The sequence below is a fragment of the Heptranchias perlo genome, unplaced genomic scaffold (assembly GCF_035084215.1).
Source record: "Heptranchias perlo isolate sHepPer1 unplaced genomic scaffold, sHepPer1.hap1 HAP1_SCAFFOLD_675, whole genome shotgun sequence".
In the NCBI taxonomy this organism is placed as follows: domain Eukaryota; kingdom Metazoa; phylum Chordata; class Chondrichthyes; order Hexanchiformes; family Hexanchidae; genus Heptranchias; species Heptranchias perlo.
The window spans coordinates 70,511-88,013 of NW_027139704.1; the positions used below are offsets into that span (position 1 = coordinate 70,511).

Below are 17,503 nucleotides of genomic sequence, written 5' to 3' on the forward strand. Positions count from 1 at the left end.
TGTAACTCACTCCCGGGTATCTGTTATTCCATATATAAACCCCCCGAACCCCTCGATTAGATTCCAGTCTGTAACTCACTCCCGGGTATCTGTTATTCTATATATAAACCCCCCCGAGCCCCTCGATTAGATTCCAGTCTGTAACTCACTCCCGGGTATCTGTTATTCTATATATAAACCCCCCGAATCCCTCGATTAGATTCCAGTCTGTAACTCACTCCCGGGTATCTGTTATTCTATATATAAACCCCCGAACCCCTCGATTAGATTCCAGTCTGTAACTCACTCCCGGGTATCTGTTATTCTATATATAAACCCCCCGAACCCCTCGATTAGATTCCAGTCTGTAACTCACTCCCGGGTATCTGTTATTCTATATATAAACCCCCTGAACCCCTCGATTAGATTCCAGCCTGTCACTCACTCCCGGGTATCTGTTATTCTATATATAAACCCCCCGAACCCCTCGATTAGATTCCAGTCTGTAACTCACTCCCGGGTATCTGTTATTCTCTGTTCACTCCCCGAACCCCTCGATTAGATTCCAGTCTGTAACTCACTCCCGGGTATCTGTTATTCTATATATAAACCCCCCGAACCCCTCGATTAGATTCCAGTCTGTAACTCACTCCCGGGTATCTGTTATTCTATATATAAACCCCCCGAACCCCTCGATTAGATTCCAGTCTGTAACTCACTCCCGGGTATCTGTTATTCTATATATAAACCCCCCGAACCCCTCGATTAGATTCCAGTCTGTAACTCACTCCCGGGTATCTGTTATTCTATATATAAACCCCCCGAACCCCTCGATTAGATTCCAGTCTGTAACTCACTCCCGGGTATCTGTTATTCTATATATAAACCCCCCCGAACACCTCGATTAGATTCCAGTCTGTAACTCACTCCCGGGTATCTGTTATTCTATATATAAACCCCCCCGAACACCTCGATTAGATTCCAGTCTGCAACTCACTCCCGGGTATCTGTTATTCTATATATAAACCCCCCGAACCCCTCGATTAGATTCCAGTCTGTAACTCACTCCCAGGTATCTGTTATTCTATATATAAACCCCCCCGAACCCCTCGATTAGATTCCAGTCTGTAACTCACTCCCGGGTATCTGTTATTCTATATATAAACCCCCCGAACCCCTCGATTAGATTCCAGTCTGTAACTCACTCCCGGGTATCTGTTATTCTATATATAAACCCCCCCGAACCCCTCGATTAGATTCCAGTCTGTAACTCACTCCCGGGGATCTGTTATTCTATATATAAACCCCCCCGAACCCCTCGATTAGATTCCAGTCTGTAACTCACTCCCGGTTATCCGTTATTCTATGTATAAACCCCCCCCGAACCCCTCGATTAGATTCCAGTCTGCAACTCACTCCCGGGTATCTGTTATTCTATATATAAACCCCCCGAACCCCTCGATTAGATTCCAGCCTGTAACTCACTCCCGGGTATCCGTTATTCTATATATAAACCCCCCCGAACCCCTCGATTAGATTCCAGTCTGAAACTCACTCCCGGGTATCTGTTATTCTAGATAAAACCCCCCCCCGAACCCCTCGATTAGATTCCAGTCTGTAACTCACTCCCGGGTATCTGTTATTCTATATATAAACCCCCCGAACCCCTCGATTAGATTCAAGTCTGTAACTCACTCCCGGGTATCTGTTATTCTATATATAAACCCCCCGAACCCCTCGATTAGATTCCAGTCTGCAACTCACTCCCGGGTATCTGTTATTCTGTATATAAACCCCCCGAACCCCTCGATTAGATTCCAGCCTGTAACTCACTCCCGGGTATCTGTTATTCTATATATAAACCCCCCGAACCCCTCGATTAGATTCCAGCCTGTAACTCACTCCCGGGTATCTGTTATTCTGTATATAAACCCACCGAACCCCTCGATTAGATTCCAGTCTGTAACTCACTCCCGGGTATCTGTTATTCTATATATAAACCCCCCGAACCCCTCGATTAGATTCCAGCCTGTAACTCACTCCCGGGTATCCGTTATTCTATATATAAACCCCCCGAACCCCTCGATTAGATTCCAGTCTGTAACTCACTCCCGGGTATCTGTTATTCTATATATAAACCCCCCCGAACCCCTCGATTAGATTCCAGTCTGTAACTCACTCCCGGGTATCTGTTATTCTATATATAAACCCCCCGAACCCCTCGATTAGATTCCAGTCTGTAACTCACTCCCGGGTATCTGTTATTCTATATATAAACCCCCCGAACCCCTCGATTAGATTCCAGTCTGTAACTCACTCCCGGGTATCTGTTATTCTATATATAAACCCCCCGAACCCCTCGATTAGATTCCAGTCTGTAACTCACTCCCGGGTATCTGTTATTCTATATATAAACCCCCCGAACCCCTCGATTAGATTCCAGTCTGTAACTCACTCCCGGGTATCTGTTATTCTATATATAAACCCCCCGAACCCCTCGATTAGATTCCAGTCTGTAACTCACTCCCGGGTATCTGTTATTCTATATATAAACCCCCCGAACCCCTCGATTAGATTCCAGTCTGTAACTCACTCCCGGGTATCTGTTATTCTATATATAAACCTCCCCGAACCCCTCGATTAGATTCCAGTCTGGAACTCACTCCCGGGTATCTGTTATTCTATATATAAACCCCCCGAACCCCTCGATTAGATTCCAGTCTGTAACTCACTCCCGGGTATCTGTTATTCTATATATAAACCCCCCGAACCCCTCGATTAGATTCCAGTCTGTAACTCACTCCCGGGTATCTGTTATTCTATATATAAACCCCCCCGAACCCCTCGATTAGATTCCAGCCTGTAACTCACTCCCGGGTATCTGTTATTCTATATATAAACCCCCCCGAACCCCTCGATTAGATTCCAGTCTGTAACTCACTCCCGGGTATCTGTTATTCTATATATAAACCCCCCCGAACCCCTCGATTAGATTCCAGTCTGTAACTCACTCCCGGGTATCTGTTATTCTGTATATAAACCCCCCGAACCCCTCGATTAGATTCCAGTCTGTAACTCACTCCCGGGTATCTGTTATTCTATATATAAACCCCCCCTGAACCCCTCGATTAGATTCCAGTCTGTAACTAACTCCCAGGGATCTGTTATTCTATATATAAACCCCCCGAACCCCTCGATTAGATTCCAGTCTGTAACTCACTCCCGGGTATCTGTTATTCTGTATATAAACCCCCCGAACCCCTCGATTAGATTCCAGTCTGTAACTCACTCCCGGGTATCTGTTATTCTATATATAAACCCCCCGAACCCCTCGATTAGATTCCAGTCTGTAACTCACTCCCGGGTATCTGTTATTCTATATATAAACCCCCCCGAACCCCTCGATTAGATTCCAGTCTGTAACTCACTCCCGGGTATCTGTTATTCTATATATAAACCCCCCCGAACCCCTCGATTAGATTCCAGTCTGTAACTCACTCCCGGGTATCTGTTATTCTGTATATAAACCCCCCGAACCCCTCGATTAGATTCCAGTCTGTAACTCACTCCCGGGTATCTGTTATTCTATATATAAACCCCCCGAACCCCTCGATTAGATTCCAGTCTGTAACTCACTCCCGGGTATCTGTTATTCTATATATAAACCCCCCGAACCCCTCGATTAGATTCCAGTCTGTAACTCACTCCCGGGTATCTGTTATTCTATATATAAACCCCCCCGAACCCCTCGATTAGATTCCAGTCTGTAACTCACTCCCGGGTATCTGTTATTCTATATATAAACCCCCCCGAACCCCTCGATTAGATTCCAGTCTGTAACTCACTCCCGGGTATCTGTTATTCTATATATAAACCCCCACCGAACCCCTCGATTAGATTCCAGTCTGTAACTCACTCCCGGGTATCTGTTATTCTATATATAAACCCCCCCGAACCCCTCGATTAGATTCCAGTCTGTAACTCACTCCCGGGTATCTGTTATTCTATATATAAACCCCCCGAACCCCTCGATTAGATTCCAGTCTGTAACTCACTCCCGGGTATCTGTTATTCTGTATATAAACCCCCCCGAACCCCTCGATTAGATTCCAGTCTGTAACTCACTCCCGGGTATCTGTTATTCTGTATATAAACCCCCCGAACCCCTCGATTAGATTCCACTCTGTAACTCACTCCCGGGTATCTGTTATTCTGTATATAAACCCCCCGAACCCCTCGATTAGATTCCAGTCTGTAACTCACTCCCGGGTATCTGTTATTCTGTATATAAACTCCCCCGAACCCCTCGATTAGATTCCAGTCTGTAACTCACTCCCGGGTATCTGTTATTCTATATATAAACCCCCCGAACCCCTCGATTAGATTCCAGCCTGTAACTCACTCCCGGGTATCTGTTATTCTATATATAAACCCCCCGAACGCCTCGATTAGATTCCAGTCCGTAACTCACTCCCGGGTATCTGTTATTCTATATATAAACCCCCCGAACCCCTCGATTAGATTCCAGTCTGTAACTCACTCCCGGGTATCTGTTATTCTATATATAAACCCCCCCGAACCCCTCGATTAGATTCCAGTCTGTAACTCACTCCCAGGTATCTGTTATTCTATATATAAACCCCCCCGAACCCCTCGATTGGATTCCAGTCTGTAACTCACTCCCGGGTATCTGTTATTCTGTATATAAACCCCCCCCCGAACCCCTCGATTAGATTCCAGTCTGTAACTCACTCCCGGGTATCTGTTATTCTATATATAAACCCCCCCCCGAACCCCTCGATTAGATTCCAGTCTGTAACTCACTCCCGGGTATCTGTTATTCTATATATAAACCCCCCCGAACCCCTCGATTAGATTCCAGTCTGTAACTCACTCCCGGGTATCTGTTATTCTATATATAAACCCCCCGAACCCCTCGATTAGATTCCAGCCTGTAACTCACTCCCGGGTATCTGTTATTCTATATATAAACCCCCCCGAACCCCTCGATTAGATTCCAGTCTGCAACTCACTCCCGGGTATCTGTTATTCTATATATAAACCCCCGAACCCCTCGATTAGATTCCAGTCTGTAACTCACTCCCGGGTATCTGTTATTCTGTATATAAACCCCCCCCGAACCCCTCGATTAGATTCCAGTCTGTAACTCACTCCCGGGTATCTGTTATTCTATATATAAACCCCCCGAACCCCTCGATTAGATTCCAGTCTGTAACTCACTCCCGGGTATCTGTTATTCTGTATATAAACCCCCCCGAACCCCTCGATTAGATTCCAGTCTGTAACTCACTCCCGGGTATCTGTTATTCTATATATAAACCCCCCGAACCCCTCGATTAGATTCCAGCCTGTAACTCACTCCCGGGTATCTGTTATTCCATATATAAACCCCCCGAACCCCTCGATTAGATTCCAGTCTGTAACTCACTCCCGGGTATCTGTTATTCTTTATATAAACCCCCCGAACCCCTCGATTAGATTCCAGTCTGTAACTCACTCCCGGGTATCTGTTATTCGATATATAAACCCCCCGAACCCCTCGATTAGATTCCAGTCTGTAACTCACTCCCGGGTATCTGTTATTCTTTATATAAACCCCCCGAACCCCTCGATTAGATTCCAGTCTGTAACTCACTCCCGGGTATCTGTTATTCTATATATAAACCCCCCCGAACCCCTCGATTAGATTCCAGTCTGTAACTCACTCCCGGGTATCTGTTATTCTATATAAACCCCCCCGAACCCCTCGATTAGATTCCAGTCTGTAACTCACTCCCGGGTATCTGTTATTCTATATAAACCCCCCCGAACCCCTCGATTAGATTCCAGTCTGTAACTCACTCCCGGGTATCTGTTATTCTATATATAAACCCCCCGAACCCCTCGATTAGATTCCAGTCTGTAACTCACTCCCGGGTATCTGTTATTCTATATATAAACCCCCCGAACCCCTCGATTAGATTCCAGCCTGTAACTCACTCCCGGGTATCTGTTATTCTATATATAAACCCCCCGAACCCCTCGATTAGATTCCAGCCTGTAACTCACTCCCGGGTATCTGTTATTCCATATATAAACCCCCCGAACCCCTCGATTAGATTCCAGTCTGTAACTCACTCCCGGGTATCTGTTATTCTATATATAAACCCCCCCGAGCCCCTCGATTAGATTCCAGTCTGTAACTCACTCCCGGGTATCTGTTATTCTATATATAAACCCCCCGAATCCCTCGATTAGATTCCAGTCTGTAACTCACTCCCGGGTATCTGTTATTCTATATATAAACCCCCGAACCCCTCGATTAGATTCCAGTCTGTAACTCACTCCCGGGTATCTGTTATTCTATATATAAACCCCCCGAACCCCTCGATTAGATTCCAGTCTGTAACTCACTCCCGGGTATCTGTTATTCTATATATAAACCCCCTGAACCCCTCGATTAGATTCCAGCCTGTCACTCACTCCCGGGTATCTGTTATTCTATATATAAACCCCCCGAACCCCTCGATTAGATTCCAGTCTGTAACTCACTCCCGGGTATCTGTTATTCTCTGTTCACTCCCCGAACCCCTCGATTAGATTCCAGTCTGTAACTCACTCCCGGGTATCTGTTATTCTATATATAAACCCCCCGAACCCCTCGATTAGATTCCAGTCTGTAACTCACTCCCGGGTATCTGTTATTCTATATATAAACCCCCCGAACCCCTCGATTAGATTCCAGTCTGTAACTCACTCCCGGGTATCTGTTATTCTATATATAAACCCCCCGAACCCCTCGATTAGATTCCAGTCTGTAACTCACTCCCGGGTATCTGTTATTCTATATATAAACCCCCCGAACCCCTCGATTAGATTCCAGTCTGTAACTCACTCCCGGGTATCTGTTATTCTATATATAAACCCCCCGAACCCCTCGATTAGATTCCAGTCTGTAACTCACTCCCGGGTATCTGTTATTCTATATATAAACCCCCCGAACACCTCGATTAGATTCCAGTCTGTAACTCACTCCCGGGTATCTGTTATTCTATATATAAACCCCCCCGAACACCTCGATTAGATTCCAGTCTGTAACTCACTCCCGGGTATCTGTTATTCTATATATAAACCCCCCGAACCCCTCGATTAGATTCCAGTCTGTAACTCACTCCCAGGTATCTGTTATTCTATATATAAACCCCCCCGAACCCCTCGATTAGATTCCAGTCTGTAACTCACTCCCGGGTATCTGTTATTCTATATATAAACCCCCCGAACCCCTCGATTAGATTCCAGTCTGTAACTCACTCCCGGGTATCTGTTATTCTATATATAAACCCCCGAACCCCTCGATTAGATTCCAGTCTGTAACTCACTCCCGGGGATCTGTTATTCTATATATAAACCCCCCCGAACCCCTCGATTAGATTCCAGTCTGTAACTCACTCCCGGTTATCCGTTATTCTATATATAAACCCCCCCCGAACCCCTCGATTAGATTCCAGTCTGTAACTCACTCCCGGGTATCTGTTATTCTATATATAAACCCCACCGAACCCCTCGATTAGATTCCAGTCTGTAACTCACTCCCGGGTATCTGTTATTCTATATATAAACCCCCCGAACCCCTCGATTAGATTCCAGCCTGTAACTCACTCCCGGGTATCCGTTATTCTATATATAAACCCCCCCGAACCCCTCGATTAGATTCCAGTCTGAAACTCACTCCCGGGTATCTGTTATTCTAGATAAAACCCCCCCCCGAACCCCTCGATTAGATTCCAGTCTGTAACTCACTCCCGGGTATCTGTTATTCTATATATAAACCCCCCGAACCCCTCGATTAGATTCCAGTCTGTAACTCACTCCCGGGTATCTGTTATTCTATATATAAACCCCCCGAACCCCTCGATTAGATTCCAGTCTGTAACTCACTCCCGGGTATCTGTTATTCTATATATAAACCCCCCGAACCCCTCGATTAGATTCCAGTCTGTAACTCACTCCCGGGTATCTGTTATTCTATATATAAACCCCCCCGAACACCTCGATTAGATTCCAGTCTGTAACTCACTCCCGGGTATCTGTTATTCTATATATAAACCCCCCCGAACACCTCGATTAGATTCCAGTCTGTAACTCACTCCCGGGTATCTGTTATTCTATATATAAACCCCCCGAACCCCTCGATTAGATTCCAGTCTGTAACTCACTCCCAGGTATCTGTTATTCTATATATAAACCCCCCCGAACCCCTCGATTAGATTCCAGTCTGTAACTCACTCCCGGGTATCTGTTATTCTATATATAAACCCCCCGAACCCCTCGATTAGATTCCAGTCTGTAACTCACTCCCGGGTATCTGTTATTCTATATATAAACCCCCGAACCCCTCGATTAGATTCCAGTCTGTAACTCACTCCCGGGGATCTGTTATTCTATATATAAACCCCCCCGAACCCCTCGATTAGATTCCAGTCTGTAACTCACTCCCGGTTATCCGTTATTCTATATATAAACCCCCCCCGAACCCCTCGATTAGATTCCAGTCTGTAACTCACTCCCGGGTATCTGTTATTCTATATATAAACCCCACCGAACCCCTCGATTAGATTCCAGTCTGTAACTCACTCCCGGGTATCTGTTATTCTATATATAAACCCCCCGAACCCCTCGATTAGATTCCAGCCTGTAACTCACTCCCGGGTATCCGTTATTCTATATATAAACCCCCCCGAACCCCTCGATTAGATTCCAGTCTGTAACTCACTCCCGGGTATCTGTTATTCTATATATAAACCCCCCGAACCCCTCGATTAGATTCCAGTCTGTAACTCACTCCCGGGTATCTGTTATTCTATATATAAACCCCCCGAACCCCTCGATTAGATTCCAGTCTGCAACTCACTCCCGGGTATCTGTTATTCTGTATATAAACCCCCCGAACCCCTCGATTAGATTCCAGCCTGTAACTCACTCCCGGGTATCTGTTATTCTATATATAAACCCCCCGAACCCCTCGATTAGATTCCAGCCTGTAACTCACTCCCGGGTATCTGTTATTCTGTATATAAACCCACCGAACCCCTCGATTAGATTCCAGTCTGTAACTCACTCCCGGGTATCTGTTATTCTATATATAAACCCCCCGAACCCCTCGATTAGATTCCAGCCTGTAACTCACTCCCGGGTATCCGTTATTCTATATATAAACCCCCCGAACCCCTCGATTAGATTCCAGTCTGTAACTCACTCCCGGGTATCTGTTATTCTATATATAAACCCCCCCGAACCCCTCGATTAGATTCCAGTCTGTAACTCACTCCCGGGTATCTGTTATTCTATATATAAACCCCCCGAACCCCTCGATTAGATTCCAGTCTGTAACTCACTCCCGGGTATCTGTTATTCTATATATAAACCCCCCGAACCCCTCGATTAGATTCCAGTCTGTAACTCACTCCCGGGTATCTGTTATTCTATATATAAACCCCCCGAACCCCTCGATTAGATTCCAGTCTGTAACTCACTCCCGGGTATCTGTTATTCTATATATAAACCCCCCGAACCCCTCGATTAGATTCCAGTCTGTAACTCACTCCCGGGTATCTGTTATTCTATATATAAACCCCCCGAACCCCTCGATTAGATTCCAGTCTGTAACTCACTCCCGGGTATCTGTTATTCTATATATAAACCCCCCGAACCCCTCGATTAGATTCCAGTCTGTAACTCACTCCCGGGTATCTGTTATTCTATATATAAACCTCCCCGAACCCCTCGATTAGATTCCAGTCTGGAACTCACTCCCGGGTATCTGTTATTCTATATATAAACCCCCCGAACCCCTCGATTAGATTCCAGTCTGTAACTCACTCCCGGGTATCTGTTATTCTATATATAAACCCCCCGAACCCCTCGATTAGATTCCAGTCTGTAACTCACTCCCGGGTATCTGTTATTCTATATATAAACCCCCCCGAACCCCTCGATTAGATTCCAGCCTGTAACTCACTCCCGGGTATCTGTTATTCTATATATAAACCCCCCCGAACCCCTCGATTAGATTCCAGTCTGTAACTCACTCCCGGGTATCTGTTATTCTATATATAAACCCCCCCGAACCCCTCGATTAGATTCCAGTCTGTAACTCACTCCCGGGTATCTGTTATTCTGTATATAAACCCCCCGAACCCCTCGATTAGATTCCAGTCTGTAACTCACTCCCGGGTATCTGTTATTCTATATATAAACCCCCCCCGAACCCCTCGATTAGATTCCAGTCTGTAACTAACTCCCAGGGATCTGTTATTCTATATATAAACCCCCCGAACCCCTCGATTAGATTCCAGTCTGTAACTCACTCCCGGGTATCTGTTATTCTGTATATAAACCCCCCGAACCCCTCGATTAGATTCCAGTCTGTAACTCACTCCCGGGTATCTGTTATTCTATATATAAACCCCCCGAACCCCTCGATTAGATTCCAGTCTGTAACTCACTCCCGGGTATCTGTTATTCTATATATAAACCCCCCCCGAACCCCTCGATTAGATTCCAGTCTGTAACTCACTCCCGGGTATCTGTTATTCTATATATAAACCCCCCCCGAACCCCTCGATTAGATTCCAGTCTGTAACTCACTCCCAGGTATCTGTTATTCTATATATAAACCCCCCCCGAACCCCTCGATTAGATTCCAGTCTGTAACTCACTCCCGGGTATCTGTTATTCTATATATAAACCCCCCCGAACCCCTCGATTAGATTCCAGTCTGTAACTCACTCCCGGGTATCTGTTATTCTATATATAAACCCCCCGAACCCCTCGATTAGATTCCAGTCTGTCACTCACTCCCGGGTATCTGTTAATCTATATATAAACCCCCCCGAACCCCTCGATTAGATTCCAGTCTGTAACTCACTCCCGGGTATCTGTTATTCTGTATATAAACCCCCCGAACCCCTCGATTAGATTCCAGTCTGTAACTCACTCCCGGGTATCTGTTATTCTATATATAAACCCCCCGAACCCCTCGATTAGATTCCAGTCTGTAACTCACTCCCGGGTATCTGTTATTCTATATATAAACCCCCCGAACCCCTCGATTAGATTCCAGTCTGTAACTCACTCCCGGGTATCTGTTATTCTATATATAAACCCCCCGAACCCCTCGATTAGATTCCAGTCTGTAACTCACTCCCGGGTATCTGTTATTCTATATATAAACCCCCCGAACCCCTCGATTAGATTCCAGTCTGTAACTCACTCCCGGGTATCTGTTATTCTATATATAAACCTCCCCGAACCCCTCGATTAGATTCCAGTCTGTAACTCACTCCCGGGTATCTGTTATTCTATATATAAACCCCCCGAACCCCTCGATTAGATTCCAGTCTGTAACTCACTCCCGGGTATCTGTAATTCTATATATAAACCCCCCCGAACCCCTCGATTAGATTCCAGTCTGTAACTCACTCCCGGGTATCTGTTATTCTATATATAAACCCCCCCGAACCCCTCGATTAGATTCCAGTCTGTAACTCACTCCCGGGGATCTGTTATTCTATATATAAACCCCCCGAACCCCTCGATTAGATTCCAGTCTGTAACTCACTCCCGGGTATCTGTTATTCTATATATAAACCCCCCCGAACCCCTCGATTAGATTCCAGTCTGTAACTCACTCCCGGGTATCTGTTATTCTATATATAAACCCCCCGAACCCCTCGATTAGATTCCAGTCTGTAACTCACTCCCGGGTATCTGTTATTCTATATATAAACCCCCCGAACCCCTCGATTAGATTCCAGTCTGTAACTCACTCCCGGGTATCTGTTATTCTATATATAAACCCCCCCGAACCCCTCGATTAGATTCCAGTCTGTAACTCACTCCCGGGTATCTGTTATTCTATATATAAACCCCCCGAACCCCTCGATTAGATTCCAGTCTGTAACTCACTCCCGGGTATCTGTTATTCTATATATAAACCCCCCCGAACCCCTCGATTAGATTCCAGCCTGTCACTCTCTCCCGGGTATCTGTTATTCTATATATAAACCCCCCCGAACCCCTCGATTAGATTCCAGTCTGTAACTCACTCCCGGGTATCTGTTATTCGATATATAAACCCCCCGAACCCCTCGATTAGATTCCAGTCTGTAACTCACTCCCGGGTATCTGTTATTCTATATATAAACCCCCCGAACCCCTCGATTAGATTCCAGTCTGTAACTCACTCCCGGGTATCTGTTATTCTATATATAAACCCCCCCGAACCCCTCGATTAGATTCCAGTCTGTAACTCACTCCCGGGGATCTGTTATTCTCTGTTCACTCCCTGAACCCCCCTCTTTGACCCACTCTCTTCTCCCCCCTGGTCTGGGGGGGGGGTTCAGGCTCCTGCAATGACTCTCTGCCTCCAGCAGGTGGGGGTGGTGAGGGAGGCCGAGGGAGGGAGCGCCCTCCTGGCCCAGCGACTTCAGGCGAGCCCGAGGCTGCGAGGCCTTCACCGCCCAGTCTGGGCCCGGCCCAGTGTGGGCGGAGCTCCCGGGAGGAGGAGTAACCGAGGCCGTGGACTGGGCCTGAGATCCGCAGGCCTTCGAGCACAGCTCAACTCATCTTGAGCATTCATTGAAAGGTTTTGCATTAATTAATCTTTAACATTAATTTAAAGGTTTTGCATTATTTAATCTTTAACATTAATTTAAAGGGTTTGCATTATTTAATCTTTAGCATTAATTTAAAGGTTTTGCATTATTTAATCTTTAGCATTAATTTAAAGGTTTTGCATTATTTAATCTTTAACATTAATTTAAAGGGTTTGCATTAATTAATCTTTAGCATTAATTTAAAGGGTTTGCATTAATTAATCTTTAGCATTAATTGAAAGGTTTTGCATTGATTAATCTTTAGCATTAATTTAAAGGTTTTGCATTGATTAATCTTTAGCATTAATTTAAAGGTTTTGCATTAATTAATCTTTAGCATTAATTTAAAGGTTTTGCATTAATTAATCTTTCACATTAATTGAAAGGTTTTGCATTAATTAATCTTTAACATTAATTGTAAGGGTTTGCATTCATTAATCTTTAGCATTAATTTAAAGGTTTTGCATTATTTAATCTTTAACATTAATTTAAAGGGTTTGCATTCATTAATCTTTAGCATTAATTTAAAGGTTTTGCATTATTTAATCTTTAACATTAATTTAAAGGTTTTGCATTAATTAATCTTTCATATTAGTATAAAGGTTTTGCATTAATTAATTAACCTTTAGCATTAATTTAAAACCACTTTCTCAACCTGCCCTGCCACCTTCGACGATTTGTGCACATACACCCCCAGATCTCTCTGTTCCTGTACCCCCTTTTAGAGTTGTGCCCTCTAGTTTATTTTGCCTCTCCTCGTTCTTCCTACCGAAATGTATCACCTCGCATTTTTCTGTGTTAAATCTCATCTGCCTCGTGTCCGCCCATTCCACCAGCCTGTCTATATCCTCTTGAAGTCTATCACTACCCTCCTCTCTGTTCACTACCCTTCCAAGTTTTGTGTCATCTGCAAATTTGGAAATTGTGCCCTGTACTCCCAAGTCCAAGTCATTAATATATATCAAGAAAAGCAGTGGTCCCAGTACCGACCCCTGGGGAACACCACTGTACACCTTCCTCCAGTCCGAAAAACAACCCTTCACCACTACTCTCTGTTTCCTGTCCCTTCGCCAATTCTGTATCCGTGTTGCTACTGCCCCCTTTATTCCATGGGCCGCAATCTTGATGATAAGCCTACCGTGCGGCACTTTATCAAACGCCTTTTAGAAGTCCATATACACCGCATCCGCCGCATTGCCCACATCGACCCTTTCTGTTACCCCATCAAAAAACTCTCTCCGGTTAGTTAAACACGATTTGCCTTTAACAAATCCGTGCTGGCTTTCCCTGATCAATCCACCCTCGTCCGAGTGATGTTTGTTTCCTATCCACCGCCTATTTTGAAAACTTTTTTTTCTCTTTCCTTTTTTCTCCGCAGATGTTCCTGGGAGGGACCCGATTGTCCGGCGGGGCCTGTGCCTTCCGGGGGCCCCTTGCCAGGCGGGCGCGGGGGGTCTGGGGGGCCGCGGGGGACCCCGCCTCGCAGCCGGGGCAACAGCGCTACGACGTGGTGGTGGTGGGAGGAGGCCACGCGGGGACGGAGGCGGCAGCGGCCGCGGCCCGGGTGGGCGCCGAGACGCTCTTGATCACGCAGAAGGCGGAGACGATCGGTACTGCGCGCCGGGGTGGTGCAATTCGACCGTGGGGGGGGTGGGGTGCGCGGTCGACAGTTCGCGAGATCTCGGCGGGGTTGTAGGGGCTGGAGGAGGTTACAGAGATCGGGAGGCGAGGGGCCACGGAGGGATTTGAACAGGAGGATGGAGAATTTTAAAATCGAGGCGTTGGGGGACCGGGAACCGATGTGGGTCCAGCGTGCACAGGGAGGGGTGATGGGTGAACGGGACTCGGTGCGAGTTAGGAGACGGGGGCAGCAGATGAGTTGATGGCTACGGAGCGTCAAAGGTGGAAGACCGGCCAGGAGAACATTGGAGTAGTCCAGTCTGGAGGTGACAAATGGCCACGGGGTGAGGGTTTCGGCGGTCGATGAGCTGAGGCGGGGGGGGGGGAGAGGTAGGCGGCCTCGGTGAGGGCCTCGGAGGCTCAGTTCGGGGTCAAATCGGACGGTGAGCTGATGGGAGGCCTCGGAATTTACATGCGGGGTTCAGTCCTGGGTGGGAATTCCTCTCTCCGTCCCTGAACCCTCTCTTTCCTTCGCTCCGTGCAGGTGAGATGTCCTGTAACCCGGCCTTTGGTGGAATAGGCAAAGGCCACCTGATGCGGGAGGTGGACGCCTTGGACGGCCTTTGTGCCCGAGTGTGCGATCAATCGGGAATCCATTTCCGAGTCTTGAACAGGAGGAAAGGACCAGCAGTGTGGGGTCTCCGGGCTCAAGTGGACAGGAAGCTTTACAAACGCTACATGCAGGTAAATCTCCCTCGACACCGTCCCGTCAAACACTCCCAGGGTCAGGTACAGGGTTAGATACAGAGTAAAGCTCCCTCTACACTGTCCCGTCAAACACTCCCAGGGTCAGGTACAGGGTTAGATACAGAGTAAAGCTCCCTCTACACTGTCCCATCAAACACTCCCAGGGTCAGGTACAGGGTTAGATACAGAGTAAAGCTCCCTCTACACTGTCCCATCAAACACTCCCAGGGTCAGGTACAGGGTTAGATACAGAGTAAAGCTCCCTCTACACTGTCCCATCAAACACTCCCAGGGTCAGGTACAGGGTTAGATACAGAGTAAAGCTCCCTCTACACTGTCCCATCAAACACTCCCAGGGTCAGGTACAGGGTTAGATACAGAGTAAAGCTCCCTCTACACTGTCCCGTCAAACACTCCCAGGGTCAGGTACAGGGTTAGATACAGAGTAAAGCTCCCTCTACACTGTCCCATCAAACACTCCCAGGGTCAGGTACAGGGTTAGATACAGAGTAAAGCTCCCTCTACACTGTCCCATCAAACACTCCCAGGGTCAGGTACAGGGTTAGATACAGAGTAAAGCTCCCTCTACACTGTCCCATCAAACACTCCCAGGGTCAGGTACAGGGTGAGATACAGAGTAAAGCTCCCTCTACACTGTCCCATCAAACACTCCCAGGGCAGGTACAGGGTTAGATACAGAGTAAAGCTCCCTCTACACTGTCCCATCAAACACTCCCAGGGCAGGTACAGGGTTAGATACAGAGTAAGGCTCCCTCTACACTGTCCCATCAAACACTCCCAGGGCAGGTACAGGGTTAGTTACAGAGTAAAGCTCCCTCTACACTGTCCCATCAAACACTCCCAGGGCAGGTACAGGGTTAGATACAGAGTAAAGCTCCCTCTACACTGTCCCATCAAACACTCCCAGGGTCAGGTACAGGGTTAGATACAGAGTAAAGCTCCCTCTACACTGTCCCATCAAACACTCCCAGGGCAGGTACAGGGTTAGATACAGAGTAAAGCTCCCTCTACACTGTCCCATCAAACACTCCCAGGGCAGGTACAGGGTTAGATACAGAGTAAAGCTCCCTCTACACTGTCCCGTCAAACACTCCCAGGGTCAGGTACAGGGTTAGATACAGAGTAAAGCTCCCTCTACACTGTCCCATCAAACACTCCCAGGGTCAGGTACAGGGTTAGATACAGAGTAAAGCTCCCTCTACACTGTCCCGTCAAACACTCCCAGGGCAGGTACAGGGTTAGATACAGAGTAAAGCTCCCTCTACACTGTCCCATCAAACACTCCCAGGGTCAGGTACAGGGTTAGATACAGAGTAAAGCTCCCTCTACACTGTCCCATCAAACACTCCCAGGGCAGGTACAGGGTTAGATACAGAGTAAAGCTCCCTCTACACTGTCCCATCAAACACTCCCAGGGCAGGTACAGGGTTAGTTACAGAGTAAAGCTCCCTCTACACTGTCCCATCAAACACTCCCAGGGCAGGTACAGGGTTAGATACAGAGTAAAGCTCCCTCTACACTGTCCCATCAAACACTCCCAGGGTCAGGTACAGGGTTAGATACAGAGTAAAGCTCCCTCTACACTGTCCCATCAAACACTCCCAGGGTAGGTACAGGGTTAGATACAGAGTAAAGCTCCCTCTACACTGTCCCATCAAACACTCCCAGGGCAGGTACAGGGTTAGATACAGAGTAAAGCTCCCTCTACACTGTCCCGTCAAACACTCCCAGGGTCAGGTACAGGGTTAGATACAGAGTAAAGCTCCCTCTACACTGTCCCATCAAATACTCCCAGGGTCAGGTACAGGGTTAGATACAGAGTAAAGCTCCCTCTACACTGTCCCATCAAACACTCCCAGGGTCAGGTACAGGGTTAGATACAGAGTAAAGCTCCCTCTACACTGTCCCATCAAACACTCCCAGGGTCAGGTACAGGGTTAGATACAGAGTAAAGCTCCCTCTACACTGTCCCATCAAACACTCCCAGGGTCAGGTACAGGGTTAGATACAGAGTAAAGCTCCCTCTACACTGTCCCGTCAAACACTCCCAGGGTCAGGTACAGGGTTAGATACAGAGTAAAGCTCCCTCTACACTGTCCCATCAAACACTCCCAGGGTCAGGTACAGGGTTAGATACAGAGTAAAGCTCCCTCTACACTGTCCCGTCAAACACTCCCAGGGTCAGGTACAGGGTTAGATACAGAGTAAAGCTCCCTCTACACTGTCCCGTCAAACACTCCCAGGGTCAGGTACAGGGTTAGATACAGAGTAAAGCTCCCTCTACACTGTCCCGTCAAACACTCCCAGGGTCAGGTACAGGGTTAGATACAGAGTAAAGCTCCCTCTACACTGTCCCATCAAACACTCCCAGGGCAGGTACAGGGTTAGATACAGAGTAAAGCTCCCTCTACACTGTCCCATCAAACACTCCCAGGGCAGGTACAGGGTTAGATACAGAGTAAAGCTCCCTCTACACTGTC

The 17,503-nt window shown here is 47.0% G+C and overlaps 1 protein-coding gene across 1 annotated transcript in view; it reads left to right on the forward strand.

Moving 5' to 3' along the window:
- The window catches only part of LOC137318237 (protein MTO1 homolog, mitochondrial-like), a gene marked incomplete at its 3' end in the record, with an annotated part of 44,763 nt that overhangs the window by 5,532 nt on the left and 21,728 nt on the right, over nt 1-17,503 (forward strand). The window contains 2 exon segments of the mRNA XM_067981166.1: nt 14,014-14,245; nt 14,800-14,999. Coding sequence (XP_067837267.1) covers nt 14,014-14,245; nt 14,800-14,999 — 432 coding nt within the window.